Genomic DNA, 27552 nt, shown 5'->3' with positions numbered 1-27552 from the left:
GATGCAGAAATGGAAGGACCTCATTAGTAAACAGGAAAAGAACAAGGGATTTTAAGAAAATGTAGGGAAATCTCATGTTCCTTGGTGGCATGATCTTTTTTTTTTGTTGGGAGCATGACAGATTGACATTGTTCTCCAAGTACTAATTCTGCACACTGTTGTCCACCATTTATATACTATTGTTCACTCAGTGAGCAATTTAGACATTCCCTCTACAAATCCAATAAAAATGCGCAACATAGAACAAACACCATTACCCTATATATACGCCCAACCGCCATTGCATTGCATCAAGCAAACGTGGCCATATATACAGAAAATATAAAACTCCGAAAATATATTTTCTGTATATAACCACCCTGGAGTGTCCTAATGATTAGGGACGAATTCCAGACACGTATTTCACACGACACATCTGAATTTGTTTTGTAACGTTGATGAATTGCACGATGGTGGCCAGAAAGAGACTAAAATGTCACTGGAAATTTTCTGAACCCTTAAAAGGATGAACTGTCGTGACAAAACCACTTATTCATTTTTAAAGAAAAAAAAAACATATACATATAAAAAACAAATTTCAAAAAATAAAATCATGAATGCCAGTGTTAAGCATAAGAAGGAAATGCCATTAATGCCCTTCCAACTGTCACAAAATCCCACGACTGTCCTCCGCCATGGTTTCTGTTCTAAATGTTTGACGTTTGAACAGGTCGGATTCTTCTGGCCCCGTAGCAGGAAGCAAGAAAAACCGACAAAGGATCAAAGTCTTTTCGAAATAAACTAAGGGTAAAACTGGAAATACAACTCTAGAAACCAATTCATCTCGGTTCCAAACCGGTAAAACTCTCTCCCCTCTCTCCCTCTCCTTCTCTCTTCTATCTCAGTAGGCAATTCCACCCGCTCGGTTTCTGGTCCCTTTGCGCTGATCAGAGGAAGCTGAAGGAGAAGAAGAACAGTACTTCTGCTTCTCTTTGCGAACAATCTCTTCCTCGTCCATGAAAATCTGCCTGTACCTGCAGTCCACGCTGCAAAATCCCCTGTCCCCCCTGCATTTTCAAGAACCAAAAATGAAAAAAAATAATCCAAATTAAAGATTGTAACTTTTTTTCCTCCAAAATCACCATGCAATGATGAAAATCAAAAAACAAAACCTGGAGTTTTCACAAAACAGCAAAATCAAAGGTGGGTTAGTAATAAAAGTGTGATCTTTTAAAAAAAAAATTGGTGGGTTTTGCGTGGAGAGAGAGAGAGAGAGAGAGAGAGAGAGAGAGAGAGAGAGAGAGAGAGAGAGAGAGAGAGAGGGAGAGAGAACTTACTTGTACATGTAGATGTCCTTGCCAGGCAAGAGTTTCTGCTTGCAGAGAAAGCATTGGTCAAGAAAAGTTGGTTGCCCAAAGAAGGAGGGTGAGACTGAGGAGTGAGAAGAAAAATGAAAACTTGTGTGGGTTATTTGTGAAGGGCTTGAAGGAGAAGGCAAAAAAGAAGAAGAAGAAGGCTTTTTGATGACAATCATGGTGGCTTTGTTAATTACTTGTGGGACATTATTGCTAACTCCACTCCCCTTTTGACCTCCTTCCAATACTATGCTAAGTCCCACCATATCTATCTATCTCATTGAACCAGTTAATTTCTCTCTAAAATTTTCTATGGATGGTTCCTATCTCTCTCTAAAAATTTCAGTGTGAGGAGGAGAAGGGAGGAGGAGGGAGGAGAAGCCTTTGCTCTCTCTGGTTGAGAGGAAAAATTGAGGAAAAATAAATAGAGAAGAGAAGAAGGGAGAGGAGGATGGTACGGGTGGGTTTGGTGGGACCCTAACAGCTATGGAGCAGTAACAAGGACGATTAGCGTAGCCATCGATTTGACTCCTTGTTCTGGTTAACTGCCACGGACCCCCCTCTTTAGTTTACCATTTTCTTTTGCTTTTTTTAGGGTTTTTGCATTGAGCAATGCTATTCATATTATATTTTTCAAATCATATCAATATCACATTTTGAATTAATAGAGCTCATTAATACATGCAATTTTTTTTAAATAAATGATATTATTTACGTTAAGAGGATGGAGGAGTGAGCTAAGCCTCACGATGGACTAGTAATAATGTAGTTCAAATTCTTCTTTAGCGAGAATCGAACTTAAGATCTCTCACTTTTCAGACAAAAAAAAAAAACATCTCACTTACAAATGAATAAGAATATCACTAAACCATGCCCTCTTTTTTCTAAGTAGCCTCTTATTCTATTAGATTGTGGTACAAATATGGTATGGAAAGAGTAATCCTAGCTAAATCAAAATTTTAAACCACATTTGTAAATGATATGATGTGTCAAATAAGCACATTAATCAACACTTAGTAATTCAATCATCAACAATCACGTCATATAGTGTACAAATTTTGGTTTCATAATTTAATCCTCTAAGGGGGCGTTTGTTACACCTCATTAGGGGGGGACTGGCTTGGACTAACTTAAATAAGACTATAATCCTACGTTTGGTAGGTTCTTGGACTAAAATAAATGGGACTCGCCCCAACTAAGAATCCTTCCGCGCTTCGCTAACCCTCGCTATCTAATCCCAAGCTTTCCCTTGGTGTTAAGGCGGACTAGAAAGAAAGGAAACAAGGCCAACATCCCTAATCCCCAACTTTCACTCCAATCCCTCCGCGCTCCGCTTCTTCTTCTGCGGCGCCGTCACCGTGGCCAGCTACCCAACCCAACCTTCAAAGAAACCCAGCAATAGCATTCAACCATCCAGAAGGCAAGTAAACAATTTCCATGGAATTTTATAGAATATTTGTGAAAGAAGAACAAAAATTGAGGAAAGAAAAAGGCGCAATACTCTGTCTTCTTCTTTTGTGCGCTACCAGTGGACACGAGAAGCGGATCGAGAGGTTACTGTCCAAATCGCTGTTGTCGGTAGACGATACGGCCAAAATAGGTGTGTCAGTGGCGACCTACTATCGCTGGATGGTACACCCGAGAAGCGGATCGAGAGGTTAGCGATGAAGGTTGGGGGTTTTTAGGGATCGAGAGGTTAGTGATGAAGGTTTGAGATGAGTTTTTTGAAGTTTGATAATTCTCCAAGTTGTAGGAGCACCTGCAATCCATGAAGAAGAAGAGGGCTATGCCCTTTTCTTTTTCCATATATTCATTTTGATATTTTTAATAGAAAATAAATTAAAATATAATAATAATTTATTGTTAATCCAGCTTCTTAGTCTGACACTGCACCAAACGCTTCATTAAGTTAGTCCAGCTTAGTATAGTCTAAGCCAGTCCAGCTTAGTCACTGAAGTTAGTTCAGTCCAAGACAGTCCGGTGCAACAAACGCACCCTAACATTACTAGTATAGAAAGGATAATGTGATAAAAGTAACATTTTTTATTTATTTACTTTCTGCTTGTGTTTACGTTTAAATTATGATTGCTTGTATAACTGGTCTCGCATAATTAGGGTCTGATGAGTGAAAAAAGAAAAGAATAATACCCTAGTCGCTGTTGCAGTCGAAGTCGCAGTCGCAGTGGAAGAACTACTCTCTCTCTCTCTCTCTCGCACAAAAGCCATAAAAATGGGTCATGTGACTAGTTCCTCTTCTGCTGAGGGTTGCATGGGTCGTGTGATTTATACATGAAGGCCGACAGAAACGCATGCTTTGCTTTTGTCTACATGCTAAATTGCCAAAACTAACCAACAAACCCTTGAGTTTATGTACACATCTCACGCCTTCTAATTTCTAATATATTTTACTACTTGTTTTGGGTTGCATGGCCGTTTTCTTTTGTGATTTTTCTAATATATAATAATTATACTAAAGGGTGGATCTTCAAACTAAGTCACACAATTGATTATATAGTTGAGTATCAAATTTGTTTCAAATGAGTAGGACATGAGACTTTTTACTTACAAGTGAAGATGAATATCAATAAATCATAGTACTAAGTAGCTCTTTGTGATTTTAATGAGTTATTTTTATTTTGTGTTACACTATGTTACTCATGTACAAATCCTTCAATGAATGTGAGAGACCTCGATTCAAGGGCAAATCCATCTTGGGACAGGGACGGTCAGTTAAATTTGTTGGAAAATAGGAATGTATTGGGGATTGGTAAATTTTGGGATTTTATTTTATTTTCTACATTTAAGAGGAAGTTATATGAAGGTTTCATTGTCCTTGTAGATTTATGTTTATTTGTCTAGTTAAGATTTGATTTTAATTCTTATTTCGGGTTATTCTTATATTTTTTGTTCTATAAATACCTCCTTATGGAGAAGAATAAAAAGTATTCGAGTTATGTAGAATTGTATAATACTTTGTTTAAGTTGAGATCAGAACTGAATTTGATTCTTGGTTGAACTTTATTGTGCTCGCTTCTTTGCGGGTGTGCAAAGCTAAATATCTTTGCGCACCCACATGCCGTGAACTTGCTGATATAGATGCTTCCACTGCTTTGTTCCTACCTACACATCCCATACACATGTTGATAATTATTGTGGGACCATGATTTTCCAGGGTCAAAGTAAGGTGGATTGGAATACAATTACCACATAAGTCTGGTCATGGACTCAAAAGCTTCCACATCAGAACTGCTTAGACATATCAATGTTGCCACCATCATCTTATTCCACAACAAGTGGGCGAAGTCCGACGACTTCACTAAGTCTAAGATTGACCATGCTTGTTCTGCAAGATACGGAAACCTAATCCAGTATGGAATTAGCCATGTTTCCTATTTTCTTGAAGTTTCTACAATATATGGATTGGCGTGCACCACAAGTAATCCAACTCCTAAGAGGATGCAATATTTATTCCTAGATATTATGTAGAGTCCTCCTTGTTTAATATGAATTTCATATCCTAAAAGGTCTCTATGTCGATTGGTGTAAATACACAATTCCAATTCTAAGGTTCATCTCTGATAACGCAATTATCACACACTTATTCTTTTGCCTACCCCTCGAGTCTTATAATATTACTTACTAACTTGACCATCGAGAGCCTTCGGCTGGAACCCCTCTCCCCCGCGATCATTGGTTGTTTATATTTGTTTACTATTTTACAGGTTATCGAGTTTGTGCACGTACCCACATGCAATACGCCTAATGTTGATGTTGTGAAGCTAAAGATGATGCTCTGCTGCTTTGCCCCTACTCCTGCATTTGCTCTATATCCTAAATCATTAGGGTTTTATGTGGTCTTTGCCTTGTTTTGCCCTTGAATTTGCCCTTACCTTTGTCTTGCTTTGCCTTAATTGGTCTTTGTCTTGCCTTGCGTTAAATGGTTTTTTGCCTTGCCTTGCCTTAATTTGTTTCCTTTGCCCTAATCTTAATTGTGTTGTTACTACTGTCATACTATTGTCATGACCTGTAGCTGTTACCATGATGTTGTGGTCCAATTATGACTTTGTTCTTGTGGTTGTTTGAATATGACTGTTTGAGTGCTTGGACTAATGACTACTCAAGACGGTTGCTTATAACCTCTGTGTTTGAAGTTAGTGACGTTGTTGTCTACATGCTGTTGTTGAAGTTGGCTTTCTCTTGGCAAACTCATGATTATCACCATGAGTTTGAGGGGGAGTGTTGGAGAGTTGGAAAATAGTAATGCATTTGGGAATCTGAGATTGTTAAATTTTGGGATTGCTTTTAATTTCCTACCTTTAGGAGAGAGTAATGTGTAGGTTTCCTTGTCCTTATAGATTTATGTTTTAATACGTAGGTTTCCATGTCCTTATAGATTTATGCTTAATTGTCTAGTTAGGAGTTTATTTTAATTCCTATTTGTAATACTTTGTTTAACTAAATTACCCCTTAAAGTTCTGAGATGCTTCTGAAAGCTGCCTTCCAACTGTTCGATGAATTGCCTCTATGGCACTGGGCATGGAAGTTACTAGCCTTATGTCTTTGGATGAGCTATTATGAGCATATGTACACTCACTTAGCTTATGTTGGCATATGTCGGCATGTTTGCTAAAAAATTGTTGGCATATGTTGATAGGTATGCAATATGGCTTGGTAAAATTACTAAGGTCCACCAAGTACTTGATTAAATGCCATATTGATCGCCCAATAATTTTTATGGATCCGCCATTGCCTTTATCTATCTTTTGTGTATCGAGATGCCTTTGCAAGAGTTAGAAAGATTTTCCTAAGATATAATGACTTATTTGCATATATGGTAGACTATGATATGCATACAAGGAAGAATTGGCCTAGGCGATGGAGTGTCACTGGAATTTTGGCCAAATTGTGGAGGAAAATCGAGTAAAGGCTAGGCGATTGCCTAGTCACTATCTAGGCGGGCTAGGCGACCTAAGTGATGGTAGACAGAGATTCTTCTTCATTATCTTTACCCTAGGGGACTTAGGTTTTTTTAAGTGGGAATATTTCCAATAAAAAAAATGTAGGAATACTCTATTTTGTAAATCAGAAAATAAGGCCCAATAATTTATAAGAGAGAATAAGGCCCCAACAAGAACGTAGGAACCTAAAATATATTTACCAAATCAATAGAAAAAGCCCTAAAATATTACACAAATACTCATATTTTATAATATATAATAAATTTATTAAAGTAAAAAAAAAAAAATCACCTAGGCCCTTAGGCGTTAGACATTTCCCCACCGCCTAACTACCGTTTAATGATTTTAGAACGTTGCATGTAAGTGACCAACATTTTTTTTTCTATTAGTACTACAATTGAGAGATATTTCTCTTCAAATGTAAGTATGAGGTTTTAAGTTTGAATCACATAGGTGATCAATGACATACTATATCTATGTTCAGTTCAGTGCTTAGTTAGCAGTTGGTCCATTGTGCAGCGCCTAGCTTAGTTCCTCCCCCTTAATGTAGAATACCGTTGTAAAAAAAAAGTAGATCTTAAATTTGATTCACACAGTTAGCAAGTTCGATACTGAATTATTGTTGACTCATTGTGAGACTCAACTCTCATTCCCAATAATGTTGTATCAGTAGGGAAAAAAATTTCTCCTTTTCATTTATCTTCTCTCTATATCGGATGGCTTTCTGTAATTCAGAAAGATTGTAAATTATAATTTAATCCAAAATTATGTCCAAATAGATTATGGTATTAAAGTGTGTAGATGAAGATGATTGGACATTTGAAAGTTCTATCTCAACCTAGCTACCCCATGAATTTTAATTTTTTTTTTCCTTTTCAATGGAAGGAACAATGTCTAACCCAATCCGAAACCATTAACAGATAGGGTGGGCTTTACTTAAGTGCTTTCCCAAATGGTCTTATAATTATATATACTATTACCATCTAAATGCTTTATAATCCATATCTTAAAATTAATATATAAGAATGACATTTTCAATGCTTTTGTTTTATGTATAGTCGAATATATCTTCTTTCTAACATAATTATTTATAATATATAACCTTAACCAACTGAGGGAGATGAGTTTGAATTTGGGACTTGATCTTTCTACTATTCGAAAGAGATAAAATATTAGATCATAATAGTTTGATTGTATATGCAAACACAATGCTATATATATCTGTTGATCAAGCATAATGATTCTATAAATTATATAAAAATGCAAATCATATCTTTAAAACTGATATGACATTGTATATACAAACACCAATTTTGATGCTTCCTAATCCATGCATATCGTAAAGAATGACTTTCGATGCTTTTGTGTTATGTATTGTCAGTAGAACTTTCATCAACATCTTTATAAGTTTTAAATTTGAGGCATCTTAAAGTATTTAGAAGATAAATATCACTAAATCAATAGCTAGCTAGCTGTATAGACGAATATTCACAATCACCATAACTCCCGCTCATCAAGCATAATTATCTAGGTCGATATTTATGGTGAGTTATTATAGACAAGTGAAGATAGCAATACTGCCAATAAATCTTGGCAAGTCAATTTAGATAATTTCCATCGGTGCAGAAGGTTTTGAATGAACTATACATCATCCCCACCCCAACAACAAAAAAAAAAAAAAAAAAGGGAAAAAACAAGAGGGCCAGTACTCCTGGAGCGGCTGCAATTCTCCTTTAATTTATGTTGATCTGCTTTGCATTCCATATCCATTTTGTTATAAACAAACTGCAAAGGTGGAGTTTGATAGCGACCTTCCCTATTCATTGTTTCCTATCCTCATTTCCTTTTTGTATGTATCCGTTTATACTTTGACCTGCTAATTATTTGTACTCCATTCTCAGTAGTACTTTCACAGTTTAACAATGAATAATTATTTTTACGATATATGTATTCTGTACTAGCCAAAGGAGACACACGTTGCTTTTATCGGAGGGTTAATGTACTCCTGAAGGATAATTTTGTGAAAACATGTTCATTTGAATAACATCTATAGCAAGCAATTAACAATTAAAAGGCGGAATCATGCTTGCATGCATTCAAAAACAAAACATTAACCATGAAATTCAAAGCCTAGTAGATTGGTGAACCAAGAATCATCTCAAAACAAAGTGAGTTGAGATTTATACCTTTGTAGATTCCTCTTTGCATAAGCAAAGGCTAATCACCCAAAGAGAGGGCCTTCATTCCTTGCATCTAAAATCTATGGATTTGGATGGATGAAAAGGTTTCTCCAAGTTCCCAAAATTGAGAACCTCTAAGTCTCCACACCAAGGAGAGATTGGAGAAGGAATGAGTGATTTTGGAGTAGTGGGATTGCTAGATCCACCCTCCAAGGGGGCCGGCCTCCTAGAGAGAAAAGGAGAGACAAGTTCTCACCAATTTTCTCTAAAAGAAACCCTTAATGAATTTTAGGCTATAAAGTTTTCTATATAGTCACTTCAAATAAGTGACCTAAAGAACCAAAAGGCCATTCTCTCTAACATGGCCGGCCATAAGGGTTTTATTGGGCTTTTGGGCATTTGTGAATTAAGTTGTCATACAACTTAAGTCAATGGGCTTGACGTTCGAAGCCCATTGGGCCTTGAGGCCCAAAACTAACCCGTGGTCTTTTAACGAACTTTATTCGTTTGATTAATTAACACATTAATTAATCCTTGCCATAAATAATTAAACCATTTAATTATTCTTACTCATCTCCATTGTTTCTTCAATCTCCACCTTACACGGTGTACGATCCATTAGGTTCCTTTTAGCGAGGCAGTGGGCGATTAAAACTCTTTCAAATTGATTGTGAATTGAAACTTACTTTCAATTCTCCCTTTAGTGATTACACACGTTTAGGGCTTCCACAAACCATGAGTGACACCTAGCAGCATATCATGGTTACCCAAGCTAATCAGAAGAGGTAGAGAACCTATTCAGTTTAGGATTACAAATGCAATACGGTCTTTCTCTAATACAATACTCTTGATCACATTGTTTGGTTTGATAGTTTATTTATTCATGTCTACTATCCAATGTGATTCGTGTGCTTATATGATTACCTTGAATGTGATTTGGAACGACTTCCTAAATCTCATTCATACTCTGGCCAGAGGTTTTTAATCATATCATAGAGTATTCTCCCTCAAACGGTTTGAAGGTTAGAGATCCCTTGTTGCGCATTCACTTGCCTCCATAGCTAAGTGGCTTAACCCCAACGATGCCGTGGACACCCGCGGATGGGGTGACTTTGACATAATCAAAGATCAAGGACTTAACCACAAGACAAACGTGATGCCTCAGGTCAAAGGACTACTTTGCATTATCCCAACCATGAGTTCTCATGTGACATGAATATGAGAACTCTTCGTTGATCGTGTTCAGTGAACTCATTCTCTATTGAGCACCTACGTACTTGTCTTGATGTCACACACACCAATGACTCGAGACTAGTCACTCTCCCTGAGAGAATACACAGCACGTACTGATCTTAACGGACTGTCAATGCCTAATTGGCAATCCTATGATCAGGAACGTTTAGGATGTGTCTACGAAAGAATAGTCTCATGAATCTAACTTCTTTAGATCGCATTCTCCCAATCACATATTCCTTGGACTTATCGTTTAAGCATATAACATTTATATGAGACGGCTCAAACAATAATCTTTGCCCTTGATATTAAACTAGATTAGTTTAACATGTGAAATGTCCGCAAAGTATCATCATATGATTGGTTTTAGGGCACATTTCCAACAACTCCCACATTCGAGAAGGACTTTATATATGTAACAGAATATTTCGAGTTCTAACGTCATGCGAATAGGCTTTCCATGATACCATACATGAAAGGGCATCATTGGCTTAAAAAGCATAAGATTGCTTGATTAATTTGAGATATCACCATAATAACATTCCCGTTATATAAAAGTTGCATTCCCACTCAATCCTTTCAACCCTTAATCGCATGCAGCCATATATAGCTGCATAGGCATATCAAGATCCATATATAGCTGCATAGGCATATCAAGATATTAATTCATTTGTTGGAAATCTCTGACCAAAGCTAGGTAAGAACTAAGAAGTATGTACAAGAAAAATATAAGACATTTCTGACTTCTTAATTAGTTGCTTTCAACTTATCTGATGTAAAATAAGATTGGAAAACAATTTAGTTATCATCGGGAAAAAATGCAGAACAAACGTGTTCGATTTGATGGTATCTTAAGAAAAGTTGGGTTGACAAAATTGAATGTTAATTATTTTTGTTTACATATAAGCTCATCAGCCTGACGATATATCAATCCCAGCAAAATTATACAACTAATTAATGTTACTATCACATTATTAGAAGATAAGATTAATTAGCAAGACCCATATATATAAAATACACACACACACACACACACACATATATATATATATATATATATATGTTATATCATCAGCATGTTTGCATGCCCTAACTCCCATGCGAATAGGCTTTCCATGATATCAATACCATACATGTTTTGATTGATGAATAAATAATTAGACTGCTCATGGTTTTTGTTAAGTATAATAAATTCCACTATGCATCCCTCTACTTTCGATTTAGTATCATTTTGGTCCCCATCATTTAGACATTGACACTTTTACTCCTCTTTTGAATTACTCATGCTGATATTTTGGTCCCCATTATTGTCAAGCTTTTTTTTTTAATTTTTAATTTTTATACTTTTCCTACGTTTAGTTGACCCATGTTTTGCCTTGCATCGAGCCATATAAATAACGAATGGATTAAAAAATGTTATATAGACAACAACTAAAAATTCTCTTGGATAAAAATCTAGATGTAGATGAATATGAACAGTGACTTATGTAACATTAGTGTGGGATTCATATAAGCATAAAGTATGTCATCAAGGGAAAGGATAGCAGTTAATAATTTGATAGTTCAACCCATGAAATGACTAATAGTTTAACTATATTTAACCCATTTAGGTTTGATATTTTCAAAACGGATCATGAGGTTTTAGTTTTCTCACATTTCATCTTGATGTCCTAAAATTGTGTTCATGCTTTAAATGTCTAATCATTCATTTAATTTAAGAGGTTTTTTTTTTTTTTTTTGTCAATATAGAGCAAATAGGGCTTACAATTTAGCCCATATAAGGATCTCAAGCACACCATGTTCATAATTTAATGAATTATCGTACAATTAAGCGAATTAAAGGCACAAATTGATACAATTTCATTACCTTAGGGTGTAATATAAAAAAAATTGATACTTTGTGGACTATTTTGAAAATTAACCCAAATATGTAGGGTGTAAAATGTAACTACTAGTTTAAAATACAATAATAACTAAAGAATAAACTTCTATCTTCTACATAAACACTCATAGATCCCCAACCATGTAATGCTATTCTTCAAATAATAATTGGATTTGGATTGAGGGTTAACTGATTAATTAAAGCTAATGAATATGAAGTACTTATTGCAGTAAAAAGACTAGTTAAAGTTAAACCAGCTGGATCGTCTTGAAGCAAGAGAAAAAGATTATATGTTCAGTTCCAAAATGGTAGGGGAAGGTTGCTTTAAGCTTTTGCAGTAAATAAGCCTCGAAGAGATAAACAAACAGGTGTTTTGATGTTGGCCCGTTTTTTCCTTGTGAATGCAACCTAGCGCGTATAACTTATATGGAACGAGTTTGTTGTCATGTGTTTTTCGTGTGTGTGAAATTTGCTCTGCTAGCTGACTTTGAGCCTGAGCTTGAGTCTTCCATCCACAAAAACACACACAAAGCAGATGGATGGAATTTGGAATTGTTGAAAAAGATAGAGATAGAGAAGATGATATCATGCACGTTCGTATGCATAGTTAAAGCAAGCTAGCTCTAAAGAGAGAGAGTTCTAGAGAGAGATGGAGAGAAGGTTAAAGTGTGCATCACGGCACTAACTAGGTCTAGCTCAAAGCTACAGAGAGGACTGCTTTTTCAAGGTGTTGGTACTGCGAGGATGATGACGTGGAACGTTTGTAGGGGTTTGCTTCACTGTATGGTCATTACTTCCTCATGACTCCCTCTCTCTCGGCTCCATCTCTCCAGAGTCCAGAGAGTCCTTTGCTAGAAAACAAAACAAAATACAAACTACAAAGGGTCGTCCAAGATTCTTTATATAATAAAGCCGGCGCCACAGTGGGGCTCTGAGTAATCTGCAAATTTGCCATCTCTCATTCATGCCACCTAATACTCCACTACCGATCTTCTTGTGAATTTACTTCACTTGTTCATGTGTTAATCCACTAGGACTACTAACTTAACTAGGTTAGCGAATCATCATTAACGGTATTGTTAAACTACAATACGATGTTCGAGTTTCTATGTTTCAGCTTTTTTCGATCCAGTTTAAACGTGATTCTATTACTTGAATGTTGTCTCCCAATAGAAGCTACTTTGCCTCACCCGCTTGGAATGCTATTAGGGAGTTCCATTCGAAGGTCCCATGGGCTAGTTTCTTGTGGTCTGGCAAGCATGTCCTAAGGTATAGTTTCATTCTTTGGCTTTCTATAAGGGGTAAGTTATCTATTATAGGTCGGGTAATGGTCTTTAACCTTCATGCCTTGCCTATTTGCTCTCTTTGCTTGATTGGTAATGAGTCTCACAATCACTTGTTCTTTGAGTGTCAGTATTTGGTCTCATGTGCTAAGTCTGGTTGTGATTGTCCTCCTTTAGATTGACATGAATTTATCAGTTGGGCTGCTAATAATTGGATGAGTAAGTCGTTGGATGTTACCATTAATAAGTTGTGCCTCCAAGATATTGTCTATGCTATTTGGAAAGAACGGAATAACATAAATTTAGAAACGAACACCTCCACTCCGTTGCTATCTTTAAAGCCATTGTGAACTCTATATGCTTGCGGTTATATTCTTTGTAGATTTCAATGTCTATTGCAAATGTGCCTATTTTTCAAGAATGGAGAATTCCTATGTAGTTTCTGTGAAATATATTGCAGAAATATATCAATTATTTATATGATCAAATATATCAAATCAAATGTATAATCATTATTAGACTTATAAAATTTAAATTAGGAAAAACGTAATAAGAATATCTGGCTTGTGAACCAAAAAGAGGTGCAATGTCGCTGCCCTAAAGCCGTAAACACCTCCCTACGTGCAGGTTATGGCGGTGCTTACAACTCTAAGATTCAATCCAAAGCCTCACAGGATGTTTGATCCGATATGCACCCCAACGACAGACGAGATTGCCAATTAGTGATCAATTGCCCAAAAATTATAAAGTAGGAATGTAAATTGAGAAGTGAAAACTGAGGGAGACATGAAAGTTTTAGCGTATTTTGTTTTGTGTCTGATGTTTCATATTTAAAGAACTTCTCATACCCTTTTAGAAAAGGATTATGACTCTTCAAATAAAGCACAACTCTTCAGTATTAAAAATAAATATAATAAAATAATAATAAGTGTTGAATCTTTAAAATAAAATATTATTAAAATATTTAAAACAACCAATAGTTTCTCCCCTTGATGCTGGTTGTTAGGTTGGGTTGATGATGTTTTTTTTTAAATTTTTTTTTTTGCAGCTTTCTGTTTTTTTTTTCCTTTTGTTTTTAGCTTGGCCTTTGTTGCCATTGTTGTTTCGTAGTTTGTTGCTTCTTTTGGTTCTCTTTTAATATAATCATTCATTTACAAAAAAAAAAAAAAAAAAAAAATTATCAAACATTTCCCTTTGTATTTAGACGCAAGGATGATAACTTTTAGGGTAAATGACAAAAAACTATCTCAACTATTAGTGTCACGACACTTTCATACCTCATCTTTTAAAATTGTCAATGTCATACCTCATTTTACGAATTTGTGCCAATGTTATACCTTCCGTTACTTGGCCGTGAATTTTTTAGTTAAATGTTGTGACTTGATTCGGGGCCCACTTTCTATTAAAAAATTATTAAAAACTAAAAAAAATTTATTTAATATTTTTTAAATATTAAAATAATAAAGAAAAGTAAATAAAAAAAAAAAAAAAACCTCAGGTCAGTTCGTCCCTCCCCCCTCTCTCTTCCCCATCTTCCTGCAACCCAGAAAGAAGAAGAAGGAGGAAGAAAAAAAAAAAAAAACCCCAACCCAACCCAGTTCCTCCCCCCCCCCCAACAAACCTAGAAAGAAGAAGAAGAAGAAGAAGAAGAAGAAGAAAAGCCCCAACCCAACCCAGTTCACCCCCTCCCCCCACCACAAACCCAACCCTTTGCAACCCAGAAAGAAGAAGAAGGAGGAGGAGGAAGAGGAAGAAGAAGAAGGAAAAAAAAAAAAACCCACCCCAACCCAGTTCCCTCCCCCCCCCAACCCAGAAAGAAGAAGAAGGAGGAAGGAAGAAGAAGAAAAAAAAAAAAAAGGAAACCCAATTCGTTCGTCCCCCCGGCCCCCCCTACGTGGCACCCACCCTCCCCGCGGCACCCACCCTCTTCCCTCCACACCCATTCCCCCCATTTTCTCCGCGCCCAGGTTCTCAACCTTCGGAATCGGCCTGGCGAAGGTTTCCCGATTCCACCTCAACGGGATCTGGATTTTTTTTTCTTTTTTTGGGTTGCAGGTAGTGGGTGCAAGGTTGGGTGTAGAGGGTGGGTGCGAAGGTGGGGAGGTTGGGTAAGGGGAGAAGAGGGGGTGGGGGGCTGGGAGCGGGGAAGACAAATTGGTTTTTTTTTTTCTCTTCTTTTTTTTGGGTTGCAGTTGCAGGAAGGGGGAAGAAGATGAAGATGAAGATGGGGAGAAGAGAGAGAGGGGGGGGGGAGGGGACGAACTGAGTGTTGGTTTTTTTTGTTTTTTTAACTTTTCTTTATTATTTTACTATTTAAAAAATATTAAATGATTTTTTTTTAGTTTTTAATAATTTTTTAATAGAAAATGGGCCTCGCATCAAGCCACGTCAGCATTTAACTGAGAAATTCACGCCAAGCTAACGGAAGGTATAACATTAGCACAAATTCGTCAGATGAGGTATGACATTGTCAATTTTAAAAGATGAGGTATGCAAGTATCGTGACACCAATAGTTGATGTACAATTTTAAAAGATGAGGTATGAAAGTGTCGTGACACCAATAGTTGATGTATTTTTTTGTAATTTACCCTAACTTTTAGCTTGAAATAGTATGTAATACAATTCCTACGACGTAACAAACTTAGGTGTGGCTGATCAAATCGACAATAATTGAATCACAGTTTAAATCCTACGACGTAACAGAAACAACAATAAATCAAAAGGAAAACGGAGAACAGAAAAAAGTTTATGAGGGAAAAGCTCTTCAACAAATGAAGAGAAAAACTTCAGAGCATACAGCTCGGTAATCACCATCGACTAAGGAAAAAGAACTTATACAAGACTCAACAATGCATGCACTTACTAAATTTGAAGTCCTCTCTTATACTTTAGTTCTTGTAGCACGCCGCCCTTACTTTGGCTTCTCTTGGATGAACACCGATGAACGCAGATGATCTTCCTCACCACCAAAGGATGCACACAACTTTGTTTCACACAAATGGATGATATGATGATTGCTAGATTTCTAAAGCCTCACAAAGACTGCTCTCGAAATCTAACCTATAAGAAAACATACTTTTACTCTCAACATGCATCTCACGTATTCTTAAAATATGTAAAAGTTTTATTTATTTATTTATTTATTTCTAAAGAAACCTTGACGGTATGAGGGAAATTTTATTGAATAAAAAAAGAAAGTTACACCTAGTCAGGGAGGGGCATAAAACCTTACCCTCATTATACAAAGCAATTGAAAAAAAAAAGAAGGAAAATACAAGAAAAGAGGGAGGGAGACATAAAATCTAACCTCTCTAAAGAAAATCCTAAAATGTATAAACCTGCAAAACGAGCTTGAAAACACCAAAAACGAACTGTTACCAAGAAAAAGAAAAGCACACATTATGAAAGTGGGATTAGCCTAAAAGTTGTGATGCATGCTAATCTGAAAAATGGAAACTAGGTAAGCTAACGATATTCAAATGCAAATAAGTAAGAATTGTCGACGGAGGCGAGTCATGTCAGACCAAGTTTGAGGAAGATAAGCCGATACTAGCAAAACTATTAGCATCCACATTCTCTTCCCGATAAATGTGAGAGCAACAAAAATCCATCCCTCGGATGCGAGACAAACAAGTGAACAATTGGGCACGAAGAACCCAAGGAGGAGCAAAATCATCATAAGTAACAGAGACAAGCAAGAACACTAGAAGATGTAAGAATATCCCAAGAACTTAACAGCATGTATTAGGATTACAAAAGGAACAATATTCTAAAGAACAATATTCAGCCAATCCTGCATATGAACACTGCATGGCATTATCGACATGCATGCATACGAATGTGAAAGACTTACCTGATGCCATAGCCGCTTCTGGTGCGAGATAGAAAACAGCCTTCTACTTCCAATACCTCTTTTATGATCTCAACTAACGAAATAGGGTTATAGTGCTCAGAGACTCGGCGGTATGGAAGCAAGGACTGCTTCTTGATTATATACTTAGGGTTTCTATCAATTCCAACCTATTAATGGAAAGAATATTCACCCTAATCTTCTCAGTACAATCAAAGTCCTATCATGACTCATTTACCTTATATTCTCTTAATGAAAGGACCCTAAACTGACTGCAAGATGTTAGGACTCCAATATATTTACTTCTTTAAGGTTCCGAGAATCATGGAAGATTTCATCAACTTGATTGCCAAGTCAACTACTCTCTTCAAGGACTCTCGGTATAAGTCATTGTCATTCACAAATGGTTTTACAGAAGAATCATTAACCAAAGTATATGCCAACCTTACTCATAAGAAAATTCAACACCAATAATAATTTTTTATAGCTCTGCGTACGAAGAATTCTGATGACCAATACCTTGACAAAATCCTCCAAGAAATTGACCATGTCAATCCCTAAAAACTCCCGCACAAGCGGCATGACCATGATTTTCTTTAGACAAGCCATCGGTGTTAAGCTTAAGCCAAGGAACCCAGGTAGAGACCAAAGCGCGGGATGTATACAAGGTACCTTAGGAGGGATAGGTCGAATACATATATAACAAATTACATAAGTATGCAAACTTTGAGATCCAGGAATAAACGTCCCAACATAACAATCCTAGATTTAATGGACATGCAGAAGTGATGTAAAGAAATTGTTTGGTTCCCAAAAATAAACTTATTATGTGCTTCCATAAGAGAAATGGTAAAAAAGCCCGCAAAAATTGAAAGATTATGTAACTGACGACAAAAAAAGCTTACACAAACGCGTCCCAAAACATGTTAGTGAATCAGAAAAGGGTATAGAAGTACCAAACTGACAAGCCAACCATGTCCAAAGTTGCTTTGATACCGGGCACCACAATACAGACTTAGTTATTTAAAGGGAAATTGAAGCCAAAGAAGTAGGACAACAATAAAAGATAATTTGATAATTTGTTTTGGGTAGTATTATTCACACGTTTAAATTTACTTCTAACACACTCCTATCAATTTTCATATTTCGGATCGAATGAATTGAAGGTGATCAATGACTAAAAATTAACAAATGTGTGTGGGTAAAATGGGTGTGTGAATAACACTATCATTTGTTTTTCTCTCGAATAACTAAAATATACTTTCCTATAAAAACTAAACAGATTTGATCTCATACTCCAAATAAACTCACACATAAACATGACTTCCTAAATGAATGCTGTTGATGCACAAAATCAGTGAGGACTTTGGTACAACAGAAAGTGTTAAGTTTGTGACCTTCGCTAGATTGCTCCGGTCACTAGTGTGGATAAGTATGTAAATGGATAGAGATAGGGAAGCAAACACAAGATGCACATGGTTCACCTATATTGGCTACGTCCACGGAGTAGAGGAGTTCTCATTAATTGTGAAGGGTTTACACAAGTGCATAGGTTCAAACTCTCCTTTAGTGAGTACAAGTGAATGATTTAGTACCAATGACATTAGGAAATATTGTGAGAGAATGATCTCTATTTATAGAAGAGAGTTTATAGTTTCATTATGACATTGACACGTGTCGTGTTATGATTGGCTTCTGATGTTGACACGTGTCACACTATGATTGGCTTCTGATGTCGACACGTGTCGCGCTGTGATTGGCCTCCTGGTTGAAGGGAAACTCTTCTGGGTCCTTGACGGTATAACGTTGACCGGTGCTCAGTAGTTTCGGGATTGGTCAAGTATGGTACAAACAGTGCTCCCCTAAGTTCCCGAGTGAGGGAAGCTTCTCAGTTGGGGACTTGCAAGATCTAAGCCATTGAGTAATCACGAAACTTCTAAGTATCGAAGTGTGGTATCATTTTCACTTGCTTTATCTGTCTCATATGTAGATGTGACATCTTCTCTAGAAGTACTTTTCCTCCATCCAGGGGTGGTATCTTTAACAGATGAAGATGCACAAGGTAATGTATCAATTTCACTTGAAGCTTACTTGTAGTTTTAGGCTTGGTCAAGTGCGATACAAACCCTATAGTAGGGGTCCCCTAAGTCGCCGAGCTAGGAGATTTGCTGAAGGAGGTAACAGAAAGGTAAGCAATCATACTTCTAAGCAAGCAACCTGGATCGGAGGTTCGACTTCGGTTTCCGGTTGATTGTTCTCATTCTCATTATGTCGTAAACAGTAATAAGGATAAGGAGAAGCAAATGGAGAAGAGATGATATGAGATACTTTTACTTTTGAAGAAGTAACTTTCCACATGCTCATTTTTGAATTGGGCTGGAGGGTTTTCTGGTTTCCTCCAGAGTATAAGGCTGACTCAAGAATTTGAGGGTTAAAACAAGTCCATCAAATCTATAGTACGTTCGACCCTGATGATATGGGATACTTTTGCTGTTGACAAAGTAGTGGATGTATCGGCACGTTTTCTGTTACGCTTGTCTCCACATGCTTGTATCCTTCTCACTTGCCCTATCTGTTCCTCAGGCAGATGTGGTATCTTCTCTGGAAGCATAAGATGTTGAAGATGAGTACTCGAGAGCAATGCCAGGTAAATAATCATGCAAGGGGTTCCAGGCAGTCAGTTCCTGACTGGAAGCTTGATTCCAAGTGTTGACTGATTGCTCTTTTTCTCCTTGTCTTGCAGGTAAGAACAAGGCCAAAGGAAAGACAGGGAAAAAGCATGATTTGGGATACTCTTGCTTTTAACCCTGATGATATTAGATACTCTTGCTCTGGTGTGGCTTGTTTGCAGAAGTATTATCGGGAGGAAAAGAAACTGAGTATTTCGAGAGACTCTGCTGAGAGTGCCCTCTTGGATGTGAAGAAAAGTTGAACATTATTTTTTATTTGCAGGTCTGCTTGGCTATGGAGGATGAAGGTCGACATATATAGGAGTCTCCCTAACAACAAGTAGTAGTGCTATTCCTTTACCCTTCTTGGTCATAGCAATGTAGTGGGAGCTGCAAATTTCACGTGTTTTAACTTTGTTAGAGCACTTTGAAAAAGTGGTTTGTGGTATCTGGAAAGCTGATGTTACATGTGAAGATTGCAAACAAGCTTTATCCAAGGAAATCTGGTTCTCGAAGTTCGGAGAGCGGTGCCTCTTCGGTTTTCGAACAAGCAATCCTGTCGGGGATCTGGCTCTTGAGATTCAGAGAACGGTGCCTCTTCGATTTTTGAGAAAGCAATCCTGTTAGGAGTCTAACTCTTGAGATTTGGAGAGCAGTGTCTTTTCGATTTTTGAGAAAGTAATCCTGTTAGGAGTCTGGCTCTTGAGATTCGGAGGGTAGTGCCTCTTCAATTTTTGAGCACGTAATCCTGTTGGGAGTCTGGCTCTCGAGATTCGGAGAGCGGTGCCTCTTCAATTTTTGAGAAAGCAATCCTGTTGGGAGTCTGACTCTTGAGATTCGGATAACAATGTTTCTTTAATTTTTAAGAAAGTAATCCTGTTGGAAGTTTGGCTCTCGAGATTCGGAGGGCGGTGCCTCTTCGATTTTTGAGCACGTAATCCTGTTGGGAGTTTGGCTCTCGAGATTCGAAGAGCGGTGCCTTTTCGATTTTTGAGCAAACAATCTTGTTGGGAGTGTTTTCTCGAATGTGAGTAAAGGTTAGGCATTTTTACCAGTCTGCCTTGCCATGGAGCACGAAGGTTGACACACATTGGGACTACAGACATTGGGACTTTCTAGTTATCAAGCAATGTTGTTGTTCCTTTACCCTTGTGGGTAATAGTAGGGTAGTTAGACCTTCCAAATTTATGTGTCTAAATTTTGTCAGAGATCTTTGGAAAAGTTATCTGTGGTACCTGATGAGCTGATGTTGCGTGTGGAAAGTGGTGCCTCTTTGGAATTCGGAGAGTGGTACCTTTTCGATTTTTAAACTAACTGCCTTGTTGCTCTTTCTTTTAAAAAGGGCACCAATTGTGTGCAATAAGTACATTCAGAGAGTTATTGCTTGTAGGAATTTTCCCCTTACTTCAGAGATTTATTGCACCTCATTTCTCCTTCATCATTTCTGAGAATGTCTGGCCCATCCGACCGTCGTTTTGACTTGAACTTTGGTGAAGAGGCAGCCATGCCTTCTCAAGACAACATATGGCGCCCATCATTCTTATCCCCTATTGGTCATCTTACCGTTGGGGACTCTGTGATGAAGAATGATATGACCGTTGCGGTGGTGGCCAGAAACCTTCTCACTCCCAAAGATAACAGACTACTTTCCAAACGGTCTGATGAGTTAGCTGTTAAGGGTTCTCTGACTCTCAGTGTTCAGTGTGCAGGTTCTGTGTCTAATATGGCCCAACGCCTATTTGCTCAAACCCGCCAAGTTGAATCATTGGCGGCTGAAGTGCTAAGTCTCAAACAGGAGATCAGAGGGCTCAAGCATGAGAATAAACAATTGCACATGCTCGCACATGACTATGCTGCAAACATGAAGAGGAAGCTCGACCAGGTGCAGGAATCGGATGGTCAGATTTTACTTGATCATCAAAGGTTTGTGGGTTTATTCCAAATGCATTTATTGCCTTCGTCTTCTGGGGCTGTACCGCGTAATAAAGCTCCAAATGATCAACCTTTGGGGCCTCCTCCTTCTGGGGTTCTGCCTAGTATTGAGGCTCCGAATAATCACCCTCTAGTGCCTCTTTGTTTTGGGGCTCTGCCGACTGCTGAGACTTCTCCTGAGCAACCTTTGTGAAAGCTCCCTTTTATTTGTTTATTTTGATTCATGTATATGTACATATTTGTAACTTATCGGAGATATCAATAAACAAGCTTTGCTTCATTTCAACGTATTGTGTTAAATACACCAAGGCCTTATTCACTAAGTTCTTTGATTTTTTCCTTTTGTTGAAACTTGTATGTTGAAGCTTTGTGAGTGAAGCATGTAGGTTGAGGTAGTGCTCCCTTAATTTCCCGAGTGAGGAAAACTTCTCAGTTGGAGACTTGAAAAAATCCAAGTCACTGAGTGGTCGTGAGACTTCCGAGTATTAAGGTGTAGTAGCATATGGTAGGAGTTTCCCAAGTCTCCGATCGAGGGAGTTGACGAATGAGGTGTCTTGCTAGTAGCCAAGTTTCCAAAGTAACAAAACTTCACCATTTTCCTTTCTAAGTGGTAGCCCAAAACTTCTCCTTCATATATATTTGTTATGAAAGTTGTTAGGCCCAAAGAAGAGGAGGCCTAGGCTTTTTTTTTTTTTTTTTTTTTTTTTTTTGAATTTCTAAAATTTTGAAATTCCGAATTTTTGAATTTTCAAAATTCCGAATATATATATATATATATATATATATATATATTTTAAGCTTTATAAGTGAAGCTTTGTAGGGGAAGCTTTCAGGTTGAAGCTTTGTTGGGTACCATGAATTGATTTTGCATCACACTAAGATAGTGTGAAGCTTTTGTGGGTAAAACTTTTTGTTAGTGAAGCTTTTATGGGTGAAGCTTTTGTGGGTAAAGCTTTTGTGGTGGGGGAAACTTTTGTGGGGGAAGCTTGTGTCGGTGAAGCTTTTGTGGTGGGGGAAGCTTTTGTGGGTGAAGTTTTTGTTGGTGAAGCTTTTGTAGGTGAAGCTTTTGTGGTGGGTGAAGCTTTTATGGGTGAAGCTTTTGTAGGTGAAGCTTTTATAGGTGAAGCTTTTGTAGGTGAAAGCTTTTGTGGTGGGTGAAGCTTTTATTGGTGAAGCTTTTATGGGTGAAGCTTTTGTAGGTGAAGCTTTTGTTGTGGGTGAAGCTTTTGTGGGTGAAACTTTTGTTGGCGAAGCTTTTATGGGTGAAGCTTTTGTAGGTGAAGCTTTTGTGGTGGGTGAAGCTTTTGTGGGTGAAGTTTTTATAGGTGAAGCTTTTGTGTGGGTGAAGCTTTTGTGGGTGAAGCTTTTGTGGTGGGTCAAGCTTTTGTTGGTGAAGCTTTTATGGGTGAAGCTTTTGTGGAGGGTGAAGCTTTTGTTGGTGAAGCTTTTATGGGTGAAGCTTTTGCAGGTGAAGCTATTGTGGGTGAAGCTTTTGTAGGTGAAGCTTTGGAGTCGAAGCTTTTGTAGGTGAAGCTTTGGAGTTGAAGCTTTTGTTGGGTACCATGAATTGATTTTGTTTCACACTATCTTGATCAAGACAGTATGAAGCTTTTGAGAATTTGTAGTTGTCCTCCATTGATGAAGCTTTTGTGGTGAAGCTTTGTTGGGTACCACGAATTGATTTTGCTTCACACTATCTTGATCAAGATAGTGTGAAGCTTTTGAGAATTTGTAGTTGTCCTCCATTGATGAAGCTTTGTTGAATTTCCTTTTTTTTTTTTTTGGGAAACTATAAATTTGAAAATGTGGGAGAGACAACATATACAAATTTTGCTTCCACACTGTTGAGTAAGAGATTGTGATGCAAGCCACACCTTGTAGTAGTCGAAGGTTTGGATGAACCATATAAATTGAATTTGCTTCGAACAGTCTTGACTTTGCTTTGAAGGTTTGAGAATTGTAGTTGCCCTCTATTGATGAAGCTTTTGTTGGCACTATAAATTGATTTTGCTTCACACTATCTTGATCAAGAGTGTGTGAAGCTTTTGAGAATTGTGGTTGCCCTCCATTGATGAAGCTCTTGTTGGCACCATAAATTGGTTTTGCTTCACACTGTCTTGATCAAGAGTGTGTGAAGCTTTTGAGAATTGTGGTTGAACTCCTTTGATGAAGCTCTTGTTGGCACCATAAATTGGTTTTGCTTCACACTGTCTTGATCAAGAGTGTGTGAAGCTTTTGAGAATTGTGATTGCCCTCCATTGATGAAGCTCTTGTTGGCACCCTAAATTGGTTTTGTTTCACACTGTCTTGATCAAGAGTGTGTGAAACTTTTGAGAATTATGGTTGCCTTCCATTGATGAAGCTCTTGTTGGCACCATAAATTGGTTTTGCTTCACACTGTCTTGATCAAGAGTGTGTGAAGCTTTTGAGAATTGTGGTTGAACTCCTTTGATGAAGCTCTTGTTGGCACCATAAATTGGTTTTGCTTCACATTGTCTTGATCAAGAGTGTGTGAAGCTTTTGAGAATTGTGGTTGAACTCCTTTGATGAAGCTCTTGTTGGCACCATAAATTGGTTTTGCTTCAAACTGTCTTGATCAAGAGTGTGTGAAGCTATTGAGAATTATGGTTGCCCTCCATTGATGAAGCTCTTGTTGGCACCATAAATTGGTTTTGCTTCACACTGTTTTGATCAAGAGTGTGTGAAGCTTTTGAGAATTGTGGTTGAACTCATTTGATGAAGCTCTTGTTGTCACCATAAATTGGTTTTGTTTCACATTGTCTTGATCAAGACTGTGAAGCTTTCTACGAGTTGTAGTGTTTGCATTGTCACAGATGGGAAATGTCTGAAGCAGATGCAAGAGGGCTGAATAGCTTGATCTTCATATGCCATGCACTGAAGTTGTTGTTGGCTTGCAATAAGACTTTGTTGGTGGCTATAACTCTTGTTGGGCATAAGTGCTCCCCTAGTTAAGTTGTCAAGCTTGAGGGTTTTTGATTATTTGTGAATGCTAGGAGTTCACATGTACAAGTTGTACCACTCGTCTTTTGGTAGGTAGAATGATTGGTGAGTTGCTTTCATCACTTGGTTGGTGGTACGAAGGTGAATTCCTTTATCACCTTTCATCACATTTCATCACCTGGTTGGTGACACGAGGATGAGTTCCTTCTTTACCTGGTTGGTGGCATGAATGGCAAGTTACCAAATGATATTAGAGTATGGGTTGTACAATTCATCACCTGGTTGGTGGCATGAAGATGAGTTCATTATTCACATTTCATCACCTTGTTGGTGAGAATAAGGGCAAGGTGTCTAGGCACATTATAGCAAATGTCGAATGACACAAAGTATGTTGAACCCTTTCAAAGCACAGTTGGCTTATGTATGAATGTGTTGGAATGTATGATTGAACAAATATACTGTGAAGCTGTTCGTTTATTTGTATAGTCTTGTTGACATATACTTAGACTTTGTTTCATGTTGGAAGCATTCATGTTGAAGCTTTGAACCCGAGTGTTTCATTGCTAGGAATGTACGAGGATTAGGACCGAGTTGTCTAAATCACATCTTTATTGAATTCATGCAAAATAGTCTTCGTTACATAGGATGTCGAATGGCTGAAGCTTAACACTTGTACAATGTGAGTTTACTTGTAATAGTACTTCAAGTGATCAGCGTTCCATGTATGGTCAATTGTCTTGCCATTGGAACTTCTAAGCTTGTAGGAGCCAGAGCGACTGATGCCAACAACTTCAAATGGTCCATCCCAGTTTGGACTAAGTGTTCCTTCACTCGGGACTTTGTCGCAGAGTAATCTTTTCTTCAATACCCAGTCCCCTACTTTGAGGTTTGACCCTTGAGTCATAGTAGTTGGAGATACGCTGCTTGTAGGCGACATTCCTTAAGTGGGCATGGTTTCTGTGTTCCTCAACTAGATCTAAGTTGAGGGTAAGTTGTTTGTTAATTTCGCTTTGCACATAGTTCTAGACTCGGAACTTTGCTCGCTCAAGCTCAATTGGGACAACTTCCTCTGTACCAAAGGCAAGTAAGAATGAGGTTTCTCTTGTTGATGTCCGATACGAAGTGCAGTATGACCAAAGAACTTAGGGTACAAATTCTGGCCAACAACCTTTAGCCTTGTCCAAGCTGGTTTTCAAAGTTAGTTTGATTTTTGTTGATGGCTTCAACTTGTCCATTAGACTGGGGATGAGTTGGAGAGGCAAAACATAAGTTGATGTTGAACTTAGAACAGAACCTCATGAACTTATACTTCGGCCCACTTTGTGAAGTAGTCAACTGCAACGATTGCATAGCGAACCTTGCCATTCTCTGCAGGCATTGGGCCGATCAAATCAAGTCCCCATTGGGTGAAGGGCGGAGGGCTGATAATAGGAGTGAGCGGCTCGGGAGGGGAGTGAGGAATAGTTGCGTAACGTTGACACTTATCACATGAGCGGGATATTCTGATGGCATCTTGGTGGAGTGTTGGCCAGTAATATCCTTGGCGAAAAGCCTTGTGTGCTAGGGATCGAGATCCAGCATGATCTCCCCAAACTCCTTCATGTATTTCCCGAAGGACAGTTTCCGCCTCTGCGGGCGTAAGGCATCTTAGGTATGATAGGTTAAAGCCCTGCTTGTAGAGTTGGTCATTAATGATCAAGTAATGGGTAGCCTTGTATCGAATCTGCTTAGCTTGGACTTTATCATTTGGAAGGGTGCCATGAGCAAAGAATCTATAAATCGGGGTAATCCAACTATCCCCCTATTGTAAGTTGCACACTTCTGCAACCATGGTGTTTGGTGATGCCAACAATTCGACCTGAATTTTTCTCCCAATCTTGTCTTCCACCGCTGAGGCGAGGTGAGCCAAAGCATCTGCATGACTGTTTGCCGCCCGAGGAATTTGGGTGATCTGGTAGTGGAAGTGCTTGAGCAATAATTGTGTTTGTGCCAGATATAATGCCACTGAGCTATCATTAGCGTCAAAGTTGTTGGTGACCTGGTTAACCATCAATTGGGAGTCACTGAAGATATGAATTCGTTTAACCCCAAGGTGTTTGGCCAAACGTAAGCCTGCTAGGAGGGCTTCATATTCGGCCTCATTGTTCGACACCTTTAATTTGAAACGAAGAGCATACTCCATCGCCATTTTGTTAGGGGTCGTAAGGACTAGTTCTGTTCTATAACCCTGTTGGTTGGACGAGCCATCAACATATAGACTCCATGCTGGGGCGGTTGGTTCTATTTTCTAAGCTTCCGAGGGTAATGAAGCCAGTTCTTTAGGTGTAGAAACAATGTTAACAGGATATGTGAAGTTGGCGATGAAATTTACCACTGCTTGGCCCTTCTCAGCTGGCTTTGGTTGGTAGGAGATGTCAAACTTACCCAATGATATCGCCCATTTGATCATTCGCCCGTAAGTGTCAGGACTTTGAAGTATATATCGAAGATGATGGTTGGTAAGCACGATGATGAAGTGTGCTTGGAAGTAAGGGCGAAGTTTTCGAGCAGACATGACCAATGCTAGAGCCAATTTCTCAATGTTGGAGTATCGTGTCTCCACATCTTGTAAGGCCTTGCTAGCGTAGTAGACAGGCCGTTTGACATTACCATCATTTCGAATAAGAACGAAACTTACTGCTGAAGCCGATACCGACAGATAGATAATGAGAGTGTCACCAACCTCAGGTTTGGAGAGTAGAGGGGCTTTACTCATGTAGTCTTTGAGGTTATTGAATGCCTCAGCACGTTCATCAGTCCATGTAATGTACTTCTTACTTCTCTTAAGTGCTTTGAAGAAAAGAGCACATCTGTCTGTGGCCTTAGAGATGAATCTAGTTAAGGTTGCCACCTTGCCAGTGAGGCTTTGGATGTCTTTTGAAGTTACTGGTTCCTTCATGTCGAGGATTGCTTTAATCTTCTCGGATTAGCCTCAATGCCTCATTGACTTATCATGAAGCCTAAGAATTTGCTAGAGCCTACGCCGAAGGCACATTTGTTGGGGTTTATTGACTAGCATATCATCAACGTAAACTTCCATGCTCTTCCCAATCTGTTCGACGAACATTGAATTGACCAGTTTCTGATAAGTCACTCCTGTATTCTTTAGGCCGAAGGGCATGACTTTATATCAATATAGTCCCCCGTCAGTAGTGAAGGCTGTGTGTTCTTAGGCCGAAGGGTTCATGAGGATTTGGTTGTATCCTGAGTAAGCATCTATAAAGCTCAGA

At 38.2% G+C, this 27552-nt stretch overlaps 1 protein-coding gene and 1 long non-coding RNA gene across 2 annotated transcripts; one reads left to right on the top strand and one right to left on the bottom strand.

The window, feature by feature from the left end:
- Positions 1-605: 605 nt before the first annotated feature.
- On the bottom strand, positions 606-1743 carry LOC126595707 (FCS-Like Zinc finger 15). The gene is made up of 2 exons (XM_050262010.1): positions 1317-1743; positions 606-1046 (listed from the first exon to the last, which is right to left on the bottom strand). Exons 1-2 carry the CDS (start codon positions 1598-1600, stop codon positions 881-883), a joined length of 450 nt encoding a protein of 149 aa, XP_050117967.1. The 5' UTR covers positions 1601-1743; the 3' UTR covers positions 606-880.
- On the top strand, positions 1136-1493 carry LOC126595708 (uncharacterized). The gene is made up of 2 exons (XR_007613665.1): positions 1136-1235; positions 1282-1493. It is a non-coding gene; the product is annotated as an uncharacterized LOC126595708 (long non-coding RNA).
- Positions 1744-27552: the final 25809 nt, after the last annotated feature.

This window comes from Malus sylvestris, chromosome 13, assembly GCF_916048215.2.
Source record: "Malus sylvestris chromosome 13, drMalSylv7.2, whole genome shotgun sequence".
In the NCBI taxonomy this organism is placed as follows: domain Eukaryota; kingdom Viridiplantae; phylum Streptophyta; class Magnoliopsida; order Rosales; family Rosaceae; genus Malus; species Malus sylvestris.
This window is presented reverse-complemented; position numbering and strand designations above follow the sequence as displayed.